This window comes from Myotis davidii, unplaced genomic scaffold (assembly GCF_000327345.1).
Source record: "Myotis davidii unplaced genomic scaffold, ASM32734v1 scaffold205, whole genome shotgun sequence".
In the NCBI taxonomy this organism is placed as follows: Eukaryota; Metazoa; Chordata; class Mammalia; order Chiroptera; family Vespertilionidae; genus Myotis; species Myotis davidii.
In genome coordinates, this window is record NW_006297573.1 from 7081099 (window position 1) to 7102670 (window position 21572).

At 39.6% G+C, this 21572-nt stretch overlaps 1 protein-coding gene across 6 annotated transcripts in view; it reads right to left on the minus strand.

Annotated features, from left to right (window-relative positions):
- The window catches only part of LMO3 (LIM domain only 3), a 55175-nt gene extending 35331 nt beyond the window's left edge, over positions 1-19844 (minus strand). Inside the window, exons 1-3 of one of the 6 annotated variants that reach the window (XM_006773270.2) lie at positions 17917-18094; positions 16023-16089; positions 10639-10852 (exon numbers count right to left, since the gene is read on the minus strand). In XM_006773270.2, the coding sequence (XP_006773333.1) occupies positions 10639-10844 (206 nt within the window). In that variant the 5' untranslated portion in view covers positions 10845-10852; positions 16023-16089; positions 17917-18094. Of the gene's footprint in view, positions 1-10638; positions 10853-14780; positions 15139-15698; positions 15868-16022; positions 16090-16801; positions 16988-17916; positions 18096-19700 lie in introns of those variants that run through there. The other 5 variants (XM_015570183.1, XM_006773271.2, XM_006773269.2 and 2 more) reach the window with 5 other exon arrangements.
- Positions 19845-21572: the final 1728 nt, after the last annotated feature.

Sequence of the window (21572 nt, forward strand, 5' to 3'; positions counted from 1 at the left end):
ATTAACGCTTTGCACTTCTTGATGTGACACTAAAATTAGTGAGCTAGGGTTAGTTTAGGGGTGAGAAACAGAAGCATAAAGAGAACACTTATGTAAGTAACATTTGTCTCATCTCATCAAGGACGCGATTAAATAAATTGTTTTAAACAGCAGTATGTCTTTGGCGCATTTTTTCTCTCTCTAAATGCTGGATTTGGAAACATTTATGATAAAGCAACTATTTTGAATATTTTGTACTAGAAAATAATTTAAATAAAACTCAGCTTGACTTAAAAAATAATGGGAAATTTCACCCTTCAGACCTCGAATAACGGATGTTTCCACTTCAAGAGTAGAAAATTGTCGCCTTTATAAAAATCCACATCTTTGCCATTTTTATTACCTAAATATTCTAAAAATATAAGTTACATTGTGGTCAGGATAGAGTTTAAGGAAATCTTTGGTCTTGTTATTACTCTGATTCATGATGTGTTGGCAGCCTTAGCTCAAACTACGGGCATTCCTTTGTATTTCACATTGAAATAGTGTATGTAGAAACAGTCCTTTATCCATTTGAGCAGATGTATGTAGATGTGTCTACCTAAACTCAAACATACAACTATATGATCACCTATGAATTAGCAACAGACAGCCAAATGATTGAAACCTGAGGTGTATTTGGGATTTACGCTTTATAACTATAAACCAAAGAGAGTTCATGGGGCCAAATAAAAAGGCATTAAGAAAACACTACCAGTAAATAATAAATGAAAAATAATTCCATTCAATTTTGCATGAGTTCTGCAATCCCAAAGGAAATTCAGTCCATAATAGCCTAATTGAATAAAGTTTACAACGTTCTCAAATGGAAGTAGGCATTCCTAGTATCCCCAAAGAACTGGTTCCAGGACGCTTGTGGATACCAAAATCCACAGATGCTCAAGTCCCTTAAAATGCTGTAGAACAATGCAAACAGTAGGCCCCTCCATCCACCAATTCCCAACCATGGACTGAAAATACTGTTCTTAATCCTTAATTGGCTAAATCCACAGATGCAAAATCAGCAGATATGAAGGGCCAACTGTATTACCATTTCCTTAGAGGACATTTAGAAAAGTTTAGGGACATTCTAGCTTGTAAAAGCAACAGGGGGATATCGTAGGACCACACAGTGGCCGCTCTTACTCATTCTAACCACATTAACATTCTTGATGTTCCTCAAACACATCAGACAAGCTCCTATCCCAGGCCTTTGTATTGGCTGTTCCCTGTGCCCAGATTGTCCTTCCTATACAACCTCAGGGCTAGCTCCTTCACATTCTTCAGGTCTTTACTCAAGTTACCATCTCAACAAGGCTGTCCCTGTGTACCCTATTTAGTTTTCAAATCCTTCTCTTTCCATTCCTGCCTTTCCCTCTCTCCCAATCCTCCCCCCCTTTCTCTCTCTCTCTCTCTCTCTCTCTCTCTCTCTCTTTCTCTCTCTCTCTCTCTCTCCCTCTCTCTCTCCCCCTCTCTCTCTCTCTTGGTAGTAGATACATGAACCTAATAAGGAGATATAATTGTATAGAGCCTAATGCATGCATACACACACACACACACACACACACACACACACACACATCAGTACAAATTCTACAAACCTCTTATACTGCTCTATTTTTCCTGTAGTGTTTATCATCTCCTAATGTACTCAGTAATTATTTTGTTGATAATCTGCTTCCCTTAACTAGACTATAAGCTCTAATGGGGAGGATGTATTTCTGTGTTTTATTCAGTGTAGTACCCAGGGCTTTGCTAGCTGACTAAATGGTTCCATTTTTAAACTGTTACAGAGATAGCAAAACATGTGATCATAAATATAAACACCAAATAGTACTCACTCATCAAGGACGCGCTGTGGAAGGAAGGGATTCGTGTCGCTTAGAGTATATAGGATAATATTTTTTGAATGGGAAAATGGGGCCCAGAGATGCTAAGCATTTTGCAAGGGATGTTAATTGTACCTCTGTTGGTAGTTTAGCAATATCTGTGATAAGAGACGAAACAATGCAAACAGTGTGAAAGTTACAGAGCTAACTCTATCTTACTCTGTATCTAAAATACAACTATAAAGCTTGAAGTTCAGCCTTTATAATAGGACTACTGGCTTACGAAGGGAATTTTACAGAGCTTAAGTTTTCCTTATTACTTATGATCTCCACTCTTAAATTTTTTTTCCCTAATATCTCTTGATTATAACCTTTTCTCATTCTCCATATTAGTCCCATGGGACATAATCAGACTAAAGGTCTTATATATTTTTCCGAGTTATTTAAAAGCAATTATGACTACATCAGTTGTAGAAAATATGCCAAATAACTTGTCTTTAAATTCTTCCCAAATTTCCCAGACTGACTCCCTTATTCTTTACATAGTAAAATATTAATAATTTTATAGGTATATATTATATAAAATCAATTAGAAATATAATATTATACATTCATTTTTCATAGGAATAAAGCATTGGTACTCAAGTATTTGTTAATTGACTGTGTGGTTTCATTTTTAAACTGTTAGAGAGATAGCCAAACGTGTGATCTTAAATACAAACACCAAGAGTACCCACTCATCAAGGACGTCCTGGAGAAGGAAGAGATTCTTATAGCTCAGAACATTTCTCATTTTTTTCCCAAACAAATGGCCACAGAAAATACTAGCTTATAAATTTTAAGGCAATTCAATGACTTATAATTTCTTTGTATCATCCAAAGCACAAATGATCCATCCCTCAGTGAATATTTACATGCAATACTTACAGGCTTTAAAATTACGTTCACAGTATAGTGGAACTTCTCACCTGGAAAATACACATCAACCTGCCCATTGAAGCTAATACTCATATTTAGTGTTAGAAGCTATGCTGGCTTTTTCCATTCATCTCTCCCATCGCTGCCCCCAACCACTCAAGCAAAGGAACAAGTACTGATCACTCATCTTATGCAGTCAAACATGAACTGTTGGTCAGAATATATTTTTATTGAGCAGTTGGTAAACACAATATAATCATCATGCTCAATGCTACCAGGTATTTCAAAGTGTAACAGTTTTGATTCTGCTGTTTTTGGGGAATTAGGAGCAATCTATCAAAGGACATTACTTAAGGGATTTCAAAATCTTTCAAAAACAAGAAAAAGAATAAAATAATTTCAAAAACCGTATGCATTTCTGTTAGAATTGCTATAAGAGAAATGGTATTATTCTAAAAGTTTTAGAAAATAAGAATAAACTAGCAAAGCCGAAAATTTGTTATGTTCCCTTGAAATTGCCTGATGGGATCTGATAGCATAAATGAGATGAAAATTTACTTTTGTTCTGTGCTAAGATTACTATTAAATGTTAGCATTAGCGCATTTCATGAAGTGCCATGCCTCCTTACGAGTCCTTGTCACATGTGATATTTTTGTTTACTAAAATGTATTTTATGTTTTTATTAATAGGATGAGTTTAATGTAGACGATGCGTTATTGCATTAGGAATAACAATTTTACTTAAATATGGCTTTGGTATACTCCTCTGCAAATAATCTTTGAATTCCTAAGAGTCTTTTATTTTCCCAGTAGCACAGTTGGAGAGTTTTTAATATTAAATTGAATCATAACAACACATGCTGGTTAGAGTCTAACTTAATATATTCAACTTAATGTTAATTTCCCAATTTCAAATCAGGAATCTGACTATTCCAAGGTGATTATTTATCTCAAGAGTAATTTTTCTTGAAGCTAGTGAAGTCCACAGCTAGAGCTTTTTGCATTGACACAAAACTAACACTATGGAGGAAAAGAATTCAGCAAAAGACTTAGAATCTTTACATAACTACAAAATAATATTGTTGAGGAGAGAAAGGCCTATCAGGAAGTTTTGATAATATAGGGCAGAAAGCAAAAATGGCATAGTGAACACACAGGTGACGGATGTGTGTAGTCTGTTAATATAATAAATATGTTTGATGACTATAATAAAGGGGTGGGCTTGGGTTTCAAATCCTTTAGAGAAAAGTTATCCATAAATATCGATGATAAGGGGCAAGAAAACCTTAATAAGAGAAAAAATTGTTTTAAAGTAAGGAATGAAAATCTAACTGCCACATTTCTTGCTTCCCAATGTAAACTTCCACTTCAAAATCCATTTCTTGTAAATACACTGAAAAGGGAAATTTATGGATAATCATGAAACAAAGTATGTAACGATGATAGAAAGAGAAATAGAACAGTTTCAAACTCCATAGAAGCTGAGAAAAAACAGAATGGGGTGATAAACATTACAGGGGAATAAATTTAGGCATTCTGTAGTACTATAAAACTTGTCTTCCTCTTGGAACAGCAATCGCCCTGTAAAAACAAGTCAATGCGATAGTTTACAGTACTAAGAAATTAGCTGGCATCAAGTATCTGGATTTTACAAGTTTCAAAGCCTACAAACTATAGTGATCTGATAAAAGTCAATTATGACAAAAGTTAATATTCATTCTAAGGTTCCATAGGTTCTCATATCTGTATTGCGGCTTGCACATATACACCTATAGCACTTTAAATGCATAACAAGGGGAGATTGCATGTATCTCTTATACAAACCAATTTAGAAAATCAAAACAAAAGGGAAAAGCATTAAAAAGAAGACATGGCTGCTATAAATGCTGTTTTAAAATATATCTGGTCAGTTGAATACAGCAGTGCTGTTTTACTTTTATACCCCTTGTTTTCAAGATCTTGTCCTGCATTTACAATTCATATATTTAACGTTTACTGATAAACTTGAGAAATGTTAGGTAATTTTTTCTAAAGATAGAATGAGGTTGCGGGTAATGACTTTGAATAATAGAAGGCATTCTCGTAGGAGATGGAAAATATTTTCAAGCCAAACACCAAAATAAGATTTCAATGCCTCACAGTGTACTGAAAAAAATGTATAATGGTCATTTACTAGTAGGTTGGCTCAGTTCTTCTTTTAGGCTATATAACTTTTATGTGAGGCAGAAAACTGAACTAACATAATGCATTCCTACAAGGCATAGATTCATCAAAACCATTTCCAAAATTACTACTTTCAGCATATTTCAAAAATGAGATTCCTTAATAAATTATGTGTATGCAGTCAAAACACAGCATTAAAATTTATTATTAGTCACTTAATGGAAGTTAATGGTGAATTTATAAATGAAGTGCTGGCTTACTTTGATATACTCTAAGAGCAACCAAAAATAGATATTCTTTTCCAGAGTTCTATGTATTTATAAAGTGCAAAATAAGCAATTTTAGCAATTCTCAAATGTAGGTCTTCCAGATGCATTTAATCCTAAGTATACTTGTAGAAACAGAATATTTTTCTGCTAAGTCAGGTATGTCTAACTTATCCATCTTATGTGTAAAAACTATCCTGACTGAAGTATTCCATGCTTTATAAAAAGATAAAAAAAAAGTAAAGATATAGAAATAGTGTGAAATATTTTTGTATTTTTAATAATCTTGTCTGGGGAGGGGGTGGCTTTGTCAGTGAAAATATCTAAAGTCTGTCAAACAAAAAGCGACAAAACTAAAATAACTACATTAAATAATCACTCGCTGAAAATGGATGACTCATAGATTTAAAGACAGAATGATATTGGAGACAAATTTAGAAATAACAAATTCTCTGTGCAGATGAAATATTCTTAAAAGTTTATTGAAAAGCAGTTGACACTGAGGAGGTCTGGTGTGAATCCATTGATTTTTTTCTAAAGTGAGGGGCTCCCTTCAAAAGTATTTTACAAAATGAAATTATCACTCCTGATTTGTAATGGTCCATGAATGGTATAGAGTCTAAATTATTTAAAATATAATTTAATAATGCTTTATGATAACAAACAGAAAAATGGACTTAAAATTACAACCTTTTATAAAGCTACAAATAAAGATAATTTGCAAGGAATATAACAAGTGTTTTTTTAGACAGACCATAGAGTCTAACACATTCATATGTCAAAATATTTCATAATACTAAGATTAGCTTAGACATTTAAATATGGTAAAAGTTATGACTATCATAAAGTGTTAGAAAAGCTTCAGTGAAGCTTGTAGAGAAGAAAAAGATTTATTTGGGAGTTCTAGTCCATATAAAAGCTTAAATTTTCAGAATTTAACATAAAAGTTATTTTTCAGATAACAATAATTCACTGCTTTCCGAGGAAGATGTTTTCAACTGCGTAATACTAAAAAGATGACAATGAAGCAAAAAAAAAAATGAACACTTTATTCAACATTTAAAAATTGTGAAGTATCTTGTCAGATAAAAATAATATTAACAACATATTCATGTTTTCCTTTAAAGCCTTAATTATGTACTAATATTAATTGAACCTTATGTAAAAATTTAGAGGCACCAGGTTTGATCTGTGTGAAATAAAGCAATAGCTAGATTAATGTTTTATGCAGCCATTGCTTTTAATGTTCTATTTTAAAGTTACTATGTCATTATATTAAAGCATTAATTTGTAGTAAGCACAGCAACTTCAAACCGTTTTTTGTTAATTGGCAACTCTGATGGAGCACGAAGCATCACTCTTTCTCAGTAGTTTCATTTTAAAGAGATCATCCTCACATATAAAAATAGAAAATTGCATTAAAATTTATATAAGACATTTTCAGCTTCTCGTATAGAAAGAGCTGTAAGTAGTTTCTATGGCATATATCACAGCAAAGAGCTTTGAGTCCATTCTCTGTGTAAGACACTTTTCATAGAGGTAAAAGATACAGCCTATATGGACTTAATGCTTAAAATATACCACAAGGAAGAAATTTTAAGCCTAACAAAAACACACCAAAAATTACCCCAAAACTTAAGTGATAGATTCTGATATCCTTTACTGCCATCGAGTTGAAAAATATTTTGCTATTTCTCCTGGTTCTGATTTCTTATCACTTGCCACAAAGATCTTAATCCTAAAACTCTGGTTACACATTAACTACTTCATTCATATTTTCCAAACTGAAATAAAGATGATAGTGTGGTAGTGAGTAGAGTCCTATAAGTACCATTACTAAATCTTTGCTAACTTTTATACAATAATTGTTCATCTACTTTAGGCAGTCTATGAATTTTAAGCTCTAGTTCAAGGTACAAAGATGCTGCCATTCTAATTGGTCATAAGTTCATCTCTTAATAATATAAAGTTCTAAATGTATTGGATACATTTTTAACAGGTACCTTTCTACATCTTGACATACAAAGATTGATGGACAGATTGACTTCATAGTTTAAGTCAGAAAGTGTGTTAATAGAGGAAGTTTTTGAATGTCAATCCTTCTGTTCCTTTAGGTAATGAATGAAGGCGGAGGACAGTCCTACAAACTGTCAAATTCTTTCATCAGACCCGTGCATTTTATATTCTAAAGAAGAATAAAATACATTATACCAGCCCCATTATGGAAAATGAACTGTTCAGATTCGAAACTTAGCATATAAGCTGTAAAATGTTTTCTTTTTCTTAAGTATATTAATTGTGCCACAAAGGAGAAAAAAAATCTGAGAGGAATCAAATTTATCACACTCATAGTTTTGATAACCCATAAGAAATATCTTATGATTTAAATTTGTATATTCATTACTTAAAGAACTTGTAAAAACAGGTCATCACTATCATTGCTCCAAGCAATGCAAAATAAAACATTAGAACTTTAGAAATCATTGTTCAGAATTAAAAATGTTTTTTTGTTTTGTTTTGTTTTGGTTGTGTGTGTTTTTTTCAAAGAAGTTATTAGGAAGTTAAATACAATTATTAAAAATAGGTCACTCTTCTATAGATATGAAAAAAATTCTTTAGACCAGGATAATGCCTATAACAAATAATTTATTAGTACAGGTAAACAATTTTTTTTATCATTTTCTATATTCTTATTTAGATGCCCAGGAACTTAGACAGAGAAATACAGACCTGGAAGTTATGTATGGCCTGTTGGATGCTTCAAAGAAATTATGTAATATCCAAAGAACAAAAACAAAACTACGCCATTTTTAATAGGATTGAAATGGTTAAGCACTGGTTATGCAAAATACAGACAGGAAATGTGCAGAACCAGGAGGGAAATAGCCACGGAATACTACTTGTTCACTGGTCATATTGCACATTTTGTATAATTGTTAAATGATTTGATAGTAACAATTTTAGGTACATCTCCCTTTTTTAATTAGTTATTTCATCCATTACCTAAAAGTATGCCTTTCACACAGCAGGCATCCAATGAACATTTTGGATGACTATTTGTACACATTCAAAGATATTAATTTGTAAATAACATTAGCTTGATTGTATTTGCCCACCTCACATACAGAATCAGACTATTTCAATATGCCAGAGACATATGCTGTTGAACATCCACACAATATCACTGAGCTACATGCTTCCCACAGAAAACTAAATACCACATCGGTGGCATAATCTGTAATACATAATGCAGTGTTTTTACTCACATATCAATTTCTCATTTCACTTCTACAATTTTCAAGTGTTGATGAATTACTAGTTGCCTTAGAAGTCACGTTATATAAAACAAACCTTCAGTTTAAATAAGGGATAAGCTTGCTGTTAACAACTTAGTTTGAAATATTAACAACCTGTAGGCTGTTAACATAACAACTAGCCATTAATGTGGTAATGGCCAATTTAAGAGGAAATTGTACCCTGAGAAATGAATATATTGGCAATCAGGACCAGGATTTATATCTGAGAGAGTATGAATGTCTAAAAATAAGTTAAGAAGCATTAAAAGTTTAAGCCTATCAGAAATTTACTAAACGTTATATTACAAAGGGCAACAATATGGACTCATTTGAAAATTTTCTTCAACAAAACATGTACTTGAGGTATCAAAGCAATTGAACATCATATTTTATTACCATAAGGAAGAATAAGTCCAAGGTTACTTTCTCACTTGCTATTATATTGACAACTGCAAAACAGCTTCACTCAAGACACAGGTATTTCATTGGCAAATTTATATTTTTAACTTAAAAATTCTAGGTATTTTCAAAATTTTCTTTAAATTTAACTTAATTCTGTCTTTACTACTTATTAGGACGCCTTAACCTTGCCAGACTCTATAAAACGACTTATTTTGTAATTGTTGCGACATAAATCCACTGGAGACACTACAATTGTAAACAAAAGTAAAAGTCAAAAAGATTCAAAAACCCATGACTTATTGGTTAGTAATGATAAAGCCAAACTAGGAAGCAATGTGAAGTCATTAAAAACAAAATAAATGCTGTATGTAGAATCGAGGCTCTAATTCACAATGAGCGGAGAGGGAATTTTTATTTCAAAAAGAAAAGTTCAAAGACTGCAGTTCTAAGAGAATTCACGCAACAAGTTAATTCTGGTTAGTTGTGCCACCACCATGAAGGAAATCCTGGTATAAAGGGTCACTTCCCATTGTTGGCACCTTGCATGTATTTTGAGCAAGAGAACACAGAGAAGGAGTAACAAGTGGTCGTAGTCAGGAGGCTGTCAGATGAGGCAGTCCTACGAAGGGGAAGACTAGAATTTCAAAAACAGTACTGCATTCACCCTCTTGTAACTATTATTAAGCAAACAGTAATTTTTTTTATACGTCAAAGATTAAATCGGACTGAGAAATAACTGGATTCTATAGCAAGAAGCACTAAATTTCCTAGAAAGTACCTCTCCAAATAGCTAAGATGGTGAAGGAGTTACCACCGACTGATAAATTTTGTGTCATAAGGGGGGACAATTAAAAATAAATCTCTTAATGTTAGACTAAGAACATGATTAATCATATCAAATCTGAAAACCCAAATGATGCCATATATCACTTCTCCAATTTGATTGAGCCTACTTTATTAATATAAGTAATATGCAGCTGAATCAAGCCACAAAGTTCCCTGGAAAGCCAAATAATCTTCCTTTAAATAGAAGTCCATGTGTCGAGTACTAAATGCCGGGAAACAAGTTTAGTCAGCTCCATGGCTTCATAAGCAAGAACATCTGTCGGGTCCTGAAACTGTCCAGATGTTTGCAGTGAGGACAGTGGCTGTCACTTCCCCACAAGGATGGCGATGGTTCCTTTGCTAATTTCCATACAGCTACTGGCAAGTCTGAGGCTCTTCACGCTCAGTGATATCTTGCTATGACCACTTGGAAGGGCGTGGGGGAAAGATGTATTCACACTTCGGGCAAGTTTTCAAAATTGGCCAATAAATATACTAATAAGTACCAGTTGAGAATCTCTAACAGATTTTCCCTGATAAATCTGAAACAGAAAGGCAGCTGCATATTTCGTGTTCTGCTTGGCCTACCTTGTCGCTTAGGGTCTAATAAAAAAAAAGGATATGATTTCTACCGAATACGTCCTTGACATGAACATGACAATACAGGCAGTCGAATGATCTGCCCCTAACTAGGAGCAACCAGGCAAGCCAAATGGAAACCTTTTAGACACTGTGTTTTGTTGGCCACCGCTTAAGCAATAATTTGCTTAACAGGCACCTGGCCACATTTTGAAGGCTTACGGTCAACATCCTTCAGGACTATCGGCTGGCAGTAAGGAAATGAAACAAACCAAAACATACACTTACAAAAGTCCTTTAAAAGGAATCCAGTCATCACTGGTGTGCAAGGGTAAGTCCTACCTCAGATAGTCTCTGCGACAAAGGATAAGATTAGCTTTAGTGTACAGGGTGGAGCCCACTTCTCCCAAACGGCAGTCGCAGCAGGCACACTTCAGGCAGTCCTCATGCCAGTATTTGTCCAGTGCCTTTAGAAGATACCGGTCCTTGATCTTTCGGTTGCAGCCAGCACAACCTTTCGGCTTGGTGTCTGGCTGGACTGAGAGCATTTGTATACCTAAAAGGAGACAAAAAACCAAAAGAGAGCTGGGACGACAAGACAGAGCCATAGGATGTCAGAAGACCTCAAACAAGCTAAATATTTCAGAGTGCCTCCTTGAAGGAGTGTGAGACTCTCTCTTTTTAGGACTGTACTAAAATCAAACTATATTCTGGACACAGAAAGCCTCAAACTTTGTGAGGTTCTTATCAAATCATTTCTGAAGTCGTACATGTAGAGTGGTGAAAGTAGTGAATTCATGTTGGTCCCAGGAAAAGGACACTATGTACACGAAGTTAAATAACATTAAATAATTGTATAGTGTCGCCATTCTATACACAGGGTAGTTCCTTTAGGGATAAAATGTGAGCAAATGGCTACCAATCTTAAAGGAAAACTATTTAACAAAATAGTCCATGCAGACTATAAAAGTCAAAATTGGGGGGAGGGGTTTATTGATTAAAAATTTCACTTACTAGGTGCCAGATGACAGAAGGAGCGTGTACCCTAATGAGATTACATTATCCTTACTTAGAAGCAAAGATGCTTATAGTTAAGTACACAGTACAGTCACCCCAAAAGTTCACCAATCCTATATTTCTTGTTTGCATCCAAATACTTCCTTCTGTGCCCTTGATATTTCAAAGTATTCATTATGTTAAAATAAAAAAGTATACTCTCAAGCATCATTCAGTGCCTGTATTAATGGCAGATTACCTAACTATATTCTACTATATACTCTTATATAAAACTCAAGTATAGGATTATGTCATTTATTACCATTCACATGCACTTATTTATAGAAGAAAACAACAGAAGGCAAAGTCTGAATATATACATACAGAGATGAATGTAATATGTACAGTACATATATTATATAATGCTATCCTAGACAGAGGGACGTTTCTATATTTTTTAAGATATCTTTCCATCATAAACAAGGAGTCTAGCTGGGTTTTACAACTTGACTAAAATTTGAAAGAACATTCGCCTGCGTTTCTTCTCTCCTAATACCCAGCTTTAAAAACAACCCTGGCCTAACTATTCAGAGCCTCCTATTTATTAAATAACTCACTTTAAGCACTGTAAGGTATCACAGGCATCCATCAATTCCAAAGTCCCTCATTTTACAAATTAGGATACGGAGGCCTAAGAGAGGGTAAGGTACTGGCTCAAAGCTGAACAAGAGTTAAAACACTACACTTGGTGGCCTTCCCACAGCCTAGGGATGCCATTGCTGTATCCTGCTTCCTCTCCTAGGCACCAAGTTCTAAACTTGGACACAGGAGGATACAAAACACCAAATGTGCATGCACCTGAAACAGCGTCAAGAAAAGCAATGCCAAGCTCTAGTCTTGAACATTTCCTGCGTGCTTCCCGCCTCCAAAAGAGTTAAACCTCCTTCAGTTTCCTCTGATGTCTTGTGATGAAGACCTCGCCTCTCTTACCTTCACTATCTTTTTCCTTTTTAAATCACACCGATAAGGAAGATCAAGGCACAGTATCCACGCAGATGGATAACTTTCCTAGCTACAAATATTACATGCACTGCACATAATACTGTTATGATGTTGAACTTCCATTAGAAAATAACTTCTCTGGTTAGAGGAGTGGAGTAGGCAACGGCACGGAAGAAAGCAGTGTGCCTGTTCTGTCTGCGTGATCTGCGTAGCTGTGGTCTCCGGAGCTGCAAACTAGCAGCTGGCTTTGAACAGAAGAGCAGGTGGTATTCCTATAGCCTGCTTTCTGCTCCTTTTCTTTGAAGGAGCTGAGGGGCTAGTGTAGATTAATCATAACCCTTGATAGCTCTGCTAAATCTCACTCTCTAGAACTTCTAACAAATGAAGTTTCTTTGATCAGAACTAGTTACTGTCTTCTAGCAAGGTTCCACAAGGATTAAATCCCATTAATTATAGTACAGATCTCACCCTAGTGCCTCTTAATCATGCACCTAAGGGGAGGGAGAAATTTTGATTTACTAAGTGATACTCTGGATTTCATTATTGAAAACATCTAGAGATATATTATGAGTGGCCATTCTCATTACCCAGTTTCTAAGGCAATTATTTTCCATATCACAAAGCCACATTTATTTTGTAAAAATCCTTCTTAGTTGTAGCTAAGCTATATTTCTGAGCTGTGTTACCACCATCAAGCCTGGAAGGTCAGCTATCTTTTATTCAAAATGCTTTGCAACCAAGACAGGGAATACCAACATTTGGCACACGCAACACTACCCTGCTTGTCTTCACAAAATGTTTTTGTTGTGTTGACATTTTAATTTAGCACTCAGAGGCCAATTAATATTTGAAACTCTTGCATTCTGTTTGGCCTTGGGCGGAAAAGGAGTTTGATATTTTACACGCCATCCCGGAGCCTTCTTTTAGCGAACATCCTCCCACTTCTCTTGAAAGGGAAATCTTTTCAATACCATGCAACTTTACCAGCTGTAGGAAAAGAACTATTTTGCAGTCACCACTTTGCCATGAACCTAAAAGGCATCGAGCAGTCAGCAACCTCCCCTCACCATCCAGAGCACAGGTCTGGGGGGCTGAGACACATGGCACAAGTTGCTCAGAGCACATCAGGACTCAGAACTAGTTTAAGATTGGCATGTAAATTGTTCTGAGGGAAATTCTTATTGCCTCTGAGACCCTGCCATTCTGAGTTATTTGACAGTTTAAGGGAAATCATAATTTTAAAAAAAGACATAAATAATAGCCTGTGCAGTGTGGTGTGCAGAAATAAGTAGAACCATTTCATTTAAACTCTGGTGAGCTTTTAATTGCCCGGATTGCATTGTGAGGCGGCCTAACGGTTGATTGCCTCCATTATGTTCCCTTGTTCTGTGCCATTCATCCGAGCAGTCTCAGCTTCAGTAGTTAACACAACAAAGTAACCACAACTCCACAACACACAGGGGTTTAAAAAAATAATCATAATAAAAGATTTGCAGCACTTAGACACAGTCTTTTATATTTTTGGACTAACTACCCATACTGAATGGGAAACATTTTGTCCCCGTCGGAAGATTCACAGGGAACAATTTGGGAGAAGGAATTGTTAGAGGGAATACATAAAGGGGGTTGGCAGAGATGAGGTGCCTCAGGAAGATGCTAAAATGGGAATGCGGGTTCTGCAGCTGGGAGCAGTGACACAGATTAAAAGAATTTGGCCAACACAGCCATTCGATTGCCAAGAGGTACCAAACAAAAGATTTTCTCTCCTCCTGCCCATCTTCATCCTCTCCCAGCCCCCAGTCCCGATTGGAGAACTGGATTGGGCCTAAAAGCTTGTTTCTCTCTGTTCACTGGCCCAGAGCATCCCTACAGGCTGCAGCCCCCTAAGGGACAACAATGCAAATAGATGTCCCCAGATCTCAGGCACTGGAGCTGCTTAACTCTGTTCTGCCCCTTCAACTCCCATCCCCCCCCCCCCCCCACTTTTTGAGCAATGGAGCTGGGAACCAATTTGATTCCCTTTTTCTCCAATGCAGCTGCAAGGCTCAGAGATACTGACATTTTTCCACTCTTATCAGTTTAATTACAGTTACCATGGCAGCAAAGTGCTAGTGCTTGGCAAAGGCCAACAAGAGATTTGCAAGACTGAGTTCAATTTTGATGCAGCTCACATGCAAAATAAAAAAAAAAATAAGAAACATACATACACTCTAACAAAGAATCCCTTTGCGGAGTTATGCTCCAGCCTTTTGTGGTGGTGTCTTTGCACCCACACAGGGATGGTTTGCAAAGAATGTAGCAGTTATTTGTTGCACCCCGCCAGATTAATTGGTTTAAGCAGGCCGTCTTTCAAAGCAGTTACCACAATAATATTTGGGATCGTTCAGAAAGGCACAAAAGCAGCGGAAGAGCCGGGAGGGGGGCTTTGGAGCAGCCAAGAGCGCCGGGCGCCGGCAAAGTGCATCCATGGTAGACGGTAACCTTACCAAAACTTTTCTCCTTTTTCTGCATGAGTTGCTTTAGGCGTGCCTGAGTCGCGGAGGCTTCGCATGGAGCAGCCAGCCCAAAGATCGGCGCCGAGAGGGTCTCCTTATTTAGCTCGAGGGCGGACCTGGTGCGCTGCCTACACCGCTGGAGGACCGACTATTGTGAAGCCACTTTGGGAGCGGGTCGGAGTGGCGGCAGGGGGTGGGGGAAGGGACGAGGGCGGCCAGACGAGACGCGGCGCGCACAGAGAGCCCCCTCGCAGGGTGGCGGTGTGCAAAACGATGGCGAATGACAAAGCCACATGCTTCCCTAACTCTGCCCATAATCCCGAAATCCCAGCGGCCCCTTTGAGCTTCGCGGTAACAAATGGATTTGATTAAACTGTCACATGCAGCGTTAGCATAGCATATCATGTTCAATATGAAAAAGATCATAAATCTGAGTTGTATTTCATAACAGCTATCTGGGAAGTGTCCCCCCCCCACCACCCCCCACCCCGTAAAAATGTGCTGCATCGGTTGGAATCGGGACCTATTAGGACATAGGCACCTGGTTCCGCGGAATCTCACTCTTCTGGCCACTTCTCCCCGACCACCTCCCTCCTTCCCAAATAGCCACTTTTCCACCTCGTCGGAGCCACACTGTGTGATGGCAGAGCGGGGAGAGGCAGAAGTGTCCACAGGAACCCAAAGGTTGTTCTTTCAACTCTTGGGGGGTAGGGGATGGGGGGTTCATGAATTCCAGCAAGTCAGGAGCAGAGGGCTCCCCGGAACCCATCCGGGACCGAATTCCTTGCCTAACGGGCCGGACCGCAGCGACCCTGTGTCCTCACGCCAAACTCTCCCTGCCCCTCTGTCCCCCGGGGGTGAGGGGTGTGGAAATGCTGCAATCCGGCGTGAACTTTGACTATTACCCACTCGAGTCGGACTTGAAACATTCCGCGCCGCAGCCGCGCTCCCTCCTTCCAGCCACAGCTTCCGCGGGCATTTCATGTCTCATCATAAAAATAATGAAGCCTCATATGATTTAAGCAAAACCGTCTCGGCAGAGCTGCAGCCCGAGCAAAAGTTGCAGCGCGGAGCCGGGCTGCAGCTCCAGTTTATGCCTCATTAGGAGGCTCGGGGAAGAAGGAGAAGAGAGAAAAAAAAAAAATACCCACATCCGCACACGCACGCGCGCGCCCGCAGACACACACACACCGCAAAGCGGCCGCCGCGTGTGCACACAGCCGCCGCACTTACCTTCTCAATTAAGCGATACAGGGGGAGGCGGTTCAGAAAGCCCAGGGGCTGCTTTGTAGCGCTTCTCCTTGGGAAAGGTCAAAAAGAAGCATTGTTTGAAAAAAAAAAAAAAAAGAGGGGGAGGGAATCTCTATTTTTTTTTTTTTTTTAAGTTTACAATAATGAGGTCCTCAAGGATCCGCCAAGTAACGGTGTGGATCGCCTCTGAGCCACAGGTGTCCGTCCTCCTTTTAGGCAACCGCAGTCCGAGGCGGTCTCTCTCGGTCCTGGCTCCAGACAACTTACCCCCGCAGCACGCAAGGAGCCGCGCTGAAGGCGGCCCGGGCTCTCAGCTGCAGAATGCAATCCCTGCCCAGCCAGACCTCATCCAGCCCGAGAAAAGGTCACTCGGTTATTACTGAGCCGGCGGAGCCCCGGCAGCGCTTGTCAAGACCACAGAGAAGCAGCTCCCTCCCGATGGAAGACTATTTACCTCTCGCCCCCACCCCTCCCCTCTTCTCTCCTTCCCTTCTCTCCCTCCCTCGCTCGCTGGCTCCCTCGCTCGCTCGCTCGCTCTCCAGTGCCTGTTCTGCAGCTCAGTCAAGTACAGCCGCCCTCGGAAAGTGGCAAAGCAGCCGCGAGACAGATCGGGCTTTGTTGCTAATTTCCCAGGGTGAAAATTTACAAGCCTGCGAGTGCCGTCAGCTCAGCCACATGCATATGCTGCTCACAAACGCTGGGGACAACCCCGCGCGCAAAAAAAGTGACCTCTGCAGGAGGCGGCTCGGGAGGGACCCTACCTCCTGGACCGGTTCAAAAGAAGTCCCGCGAAGGAGCTCCCCGGAAAAGAGTGGGGTGCCTCAAATAACCCCGGCGTTTGGGGAGTAGGTGGACACATTTAAAGCAAACTATTCCAAAGCCTTTTTCTGAAGCCGCCAATGATGGGAATTAAAAGAAAAGCCAGGCAAGCCAACTGCTACCAGAACGCCCTGGGAAAGCACACAGCCCTCCCCTTTCGTAAATGTCTGGGGGTGGCTGCAGTGGCCCGGTCTCTGACTCCCATTCATGAACTCTCGAAAGTCGCTGCTCCGCAGGCAGGTCTGCCACACGAGTGGCTTCAACAGATGACACACTCCCCTTCCTCCCCTACTCCAACGGCCCAAGCACGAGGCTGAACGTGTTCCCCATGGACCAAGACTCCCCATCCCCCTCCCATCCCCCATTTAAACACTTCCTGCAACTACTTGAATTTCTCCCCATTTAAAATGTACATGCCGGAATGAAAAACACCCACGAACACCCATAAACATGTTCTCATGACTAACTTGGCCAAAGAGCCATGGGGCGTCTTCATAGGCTTGTTTTAGAGGCCTGGTCAGTTTTTTTTTTTCCTTCTTGATGTAGGTCCCATTCTCCCCAACCTTTTCTCCTCTTAACTTTACATCTGTAAGGGCCATTAGGAGCTTGAAAGTATCTTATTCTTTTTTTTTTTTTTTTTAGTTTTCAAAATGGAAAGTCATCATCTCTTTTTGGCAACTATCTTAGCATCCTCCCCAGATTCTCTAAAGCCAGGTCAAAGGTCAAGCTTAAAAATAGTCCAGATTTGAATGACCCTGGCTGTAATGTTTTAAAGGCCAAGAAAGATCCATTTGTTGAACTCCAAAAAAACTTTTTTTTTATTCTCAGCACCATCCGTTTTAACCTAGTTCTAGTTGTAAAAATAAGTAAGGAAATAAATAAATAAAGGCAGCCCCACCCCCAGGAATACTTTGGCTAAATTATGCTCCTCTTCCTATAGAAGGATACAACATTGATAAATGATTTTTATCCCTCCTCCTTTTTTATAAGCCCATAATAATATAGTATGAAGTTTGCTTTCCTCTCCCTTTAAAAGGCAACAAAACTCAGAACTAACCTGAAAAATAACGAAAGTCACAGACGGCAGATTAACGAGAACCCCTTCAGATGATTTGTTCTGTACATAGGCTGATTTCCTAAGTTTGGCTTTTCTGGCCCGTGTCAGCAGGCACACATGCACCTCACCCATCCACACAGCTCCCGCTGCTGCACCCCACCTCTCTGCTCCAGCCACTCTGAAACACCCCAGTGTGTGTGTGCATGTGTGGTGTGTGTGTGTGTGTCTCATGCGCTCTCTCTCAGCCAATGCACTGAGAAGAAGAAGAAAAGAGGGAGGGAGGGAGAAGTATGTGTGGGGAAAGGGAGAAATAAAATCAAAACAAATGGTACAGCTAATGAGGACAATTAAATTAATTATGTTCAAGGAGATGAGATTTTTTTTCCCTCCAACTGTATGATCTGTTACCCCTCGCTGGCAACTGCTGCTCTGTAATTCATGGCAACTGATTAGTGCATCTATGCAAATCTTTGTTTAAATCATTCAACTAATTAAATGATGGGATTATTCCTCTGCCTACGGTGACATCATTCGCAGTAATTAGTACTCTATTTGGACTGTGGCAGTAAGATTCTCGATATCAACACCAACCTGCAAAGACATGAACCACTTTGTCACCGTATTTTTTTAAGGGACAAACACCCAGATCTCTAATTGTGTTTCCCACCCACACCCAGCTTCCCCCCAATCTTTTTTTCTCTCAGTTTTAGCATTTACCCCACACTTGTATGGGCAAGCAAGGGAAGAGAGAGAGAGAGAGAGAGAGAGAGAGAGAGAGAGAGGAACTTAGTGAATAATATGCCAAACCACATGTGTAAAGGAATAAAATGGAATAGTTAACATTCAGCTCCATGCCATTCATTTTCCCCTAAAATGTAATGATAATTAGATGGGTCATAAAATGCTCTTCTTTTCATTATGACTGATGAAATGCATTAAAGCTGACAGGGTATTACCTGACAGTAATTAGGTTTTGTCATGAATTAAATTATTTGAAAGCAGGCTATCTCCCCAATCACGCAATTTACAGCAAGATTTTTTTTTTAATCTGTGCTACAGAAAGAGAGAGAGAGAGATAGAAAATAGCAGTTTTTCTCTTCATAATCATATGAATTATTCACAGAAAAAAAATCATCAGAAAAAACCCCGTGCAGATGAAGAGGCTTGCCACTTAATGTACTGCACAGATGTGATCATCAGCGGCTGCCGACAATGAAATATACAAGTGCACACAAAGTGATCTGGTGAACAAGAGGTGGAATTTAATCATCTTCTGCTGACACTCTGCGAAAAACACCATTAACCCACAGCAAACCCCTGTTTTCCTGGCCCCCCCTCCCCCCTAAAGTCTCCCCCCTCCCGCGAGAGAAAAAGTGAAAGAAGAATTTGTGCTTTTGTTTACTCAGCCAAGCTAAAGGTTGGATCCAGCCAGGCAAGCAGTTTCTTCATTTCCTGAGAGTAAACTACCCAGTTTAATTACAGACCCTTCGGAAATCTTTGCAAAAGGATTGCCATAAAGAGCTAGCTCTTCTTGGTCCGATTCCCTTTTGCCTGTGCCCTGGTCCTGCAGCTCATCATACATTTGATGAGACAATTTACTTAATCCACCCACCACCCCAACCCCTATTAAAGAGACAGAGAGGAGAGAGAGAGAGGGAAAAAAAAAAAAAAGACTGTCTTTTCAGGGGTCTTATATTGTGATACCTTTATGAGGGGGAACGGGAGAGGAATGACAGAAGGGGGGGGAGGGGGTGTTCAGGGGATGATTAGATATATACACTTACCTTTGCTCAAAGGAGATCTCCCACAAGAAAACAGGGTATATATCTATATGTCTATTTCTAAATACGTCTTCAAGTGCTCAGCTGCCTCTCTCTTTAAAACACACCTCACAGAGTACTTTTGTGTGCGGGTGTTCAGTAAGGATTTCTGTGGCGTCCCAAAGATGCTTCTGTTAGGTTGCTGTCTTTTTTTTTTTTTTTTTTTTTTAGTTTTATTCATTTCAAACGGGACGGATCAGACAGGTTGTGGGGGGAGGCAATGAGCAGAGCAGCACACCCTGGAAGCTGCAAGTCCTGGTTCAGGCAAAGGTCTCAGTCAAGCGAAGGGTGAGGTGGATGGTGCCCCCACCACCACACACACCCACCCACCACCCCTCTCCGAAATTCAGCCACACGAATGCAAGAAACCTCTGCCTCCCTGCCTTCCGCCTCTCTCCTCTGTGCCTCTCTCTTCCCCACTTTCTTCCCGAACTGCATACAGAACCTGAGTGGGCCAGCGCCGCTCCTCCAGTATTTAAACACCTCGCCAGGTCCCTAGTTAGCAGCTTCCTTCAGCCCATCCAAGAAGCTGACAAGTACTGTTAGAGGAGGCTGTACATGTTGCTCTAATGGACCTCATTAAGTTCTACTTACAGATGTTCTCTTAACATAATTGATCTGCGGTGAGTTGAGAGGACTGCAACTTATTCCCTAGCCCCCAATTATGGTTGGGTAATTAGATCCCCAACCTCCAATTTTTCACATTCACCCTTCTAACATTCCAAAATATCAAAGTATCTCTCTCTCACCAAAGCTCCCCCTTACCGGACTCCACTCCACTCACTGTATTGACAGTTAGATCTGCTCTAACCTTTGTAGTGACGCCAGTTTTAATGGCGCATTCAGTCCATTGACAGAGCCGTGTTTTTCCCCCAGACTCTCTCCTCTCCTTTGCTCTCCACGCTACTCCCCCCGCCCCCAGCACCCCCAACCCCTTAACCCTCAGAAACAAAAGGGTAAGAAAGAAAGAAAGAAAAAAGATCCTCTAACTTGTATAGTTTGTACTTTTGATAAAAGGTTTCGGTGATGAGCTCTGGCAGTGGCGCTCCCTGTCTAATGTCTTTTTATCTGTATTAATTCCTCAGATGAAAACTTTAAGGAACAATGAAGGAGAGAGGTAGTGCTCAGAAACGGTGAGAAGAAAAAAATTACACAGCACACCTGGGACAGATGAAGCCAAACTAGTGCTTTTATAATGCCAATCAGCAGGGCTGTTATCATCCCTCTAATTAGGAAAGCAGGCTAAAACAGAGAGCACTTGGGGAAATGGTAATGTTCTGGTTTTGCACTTAAAAGGAGAGACATTTCCTGCACTGTAAGAATCTGGGATTGGGGCTGACAAGTCCTTTAATTAATGGGCAGGATTCCCTGTGTGTGCAAGTGTGTGTGCATGTTTTAATTCATAAAAGTGGACAAAGGGTGCTCTGAGGAGGGGGGAGGCACGCTGGGGGGAGGGAGGGGGAGTCCATTAGTTTGAAGATGAACAGAGTTCATAGCTACATTCATCTTTTTTTTTTTTTAACCCCCAAAGGTGCAGAACTGGAGTGAGCCTGGGGTGGTTTTTTTTTTGCCCCCCCTCCCCCAACCCCTAGGAATTTGAATGCTTAACGGAATAAAAGCCCAAGGCCAAAAGCAAACACAAAGTTTGAGAGAAACCCCTGTTTTAAGTTGGCAGAAGCCTGTGTCCTGGTTTTCCCTTTCTGCCGTCTCTTTGGACTGGGGTTTCACACAGTTCATCGGAGCTTCAGGTGGACTGTTTACCCACTCACAGGTGACTATTGTTGTCTTTCATTCTGCAGTACTGAGCATGTAGCTTAAATCATTCCAAGAACAGGG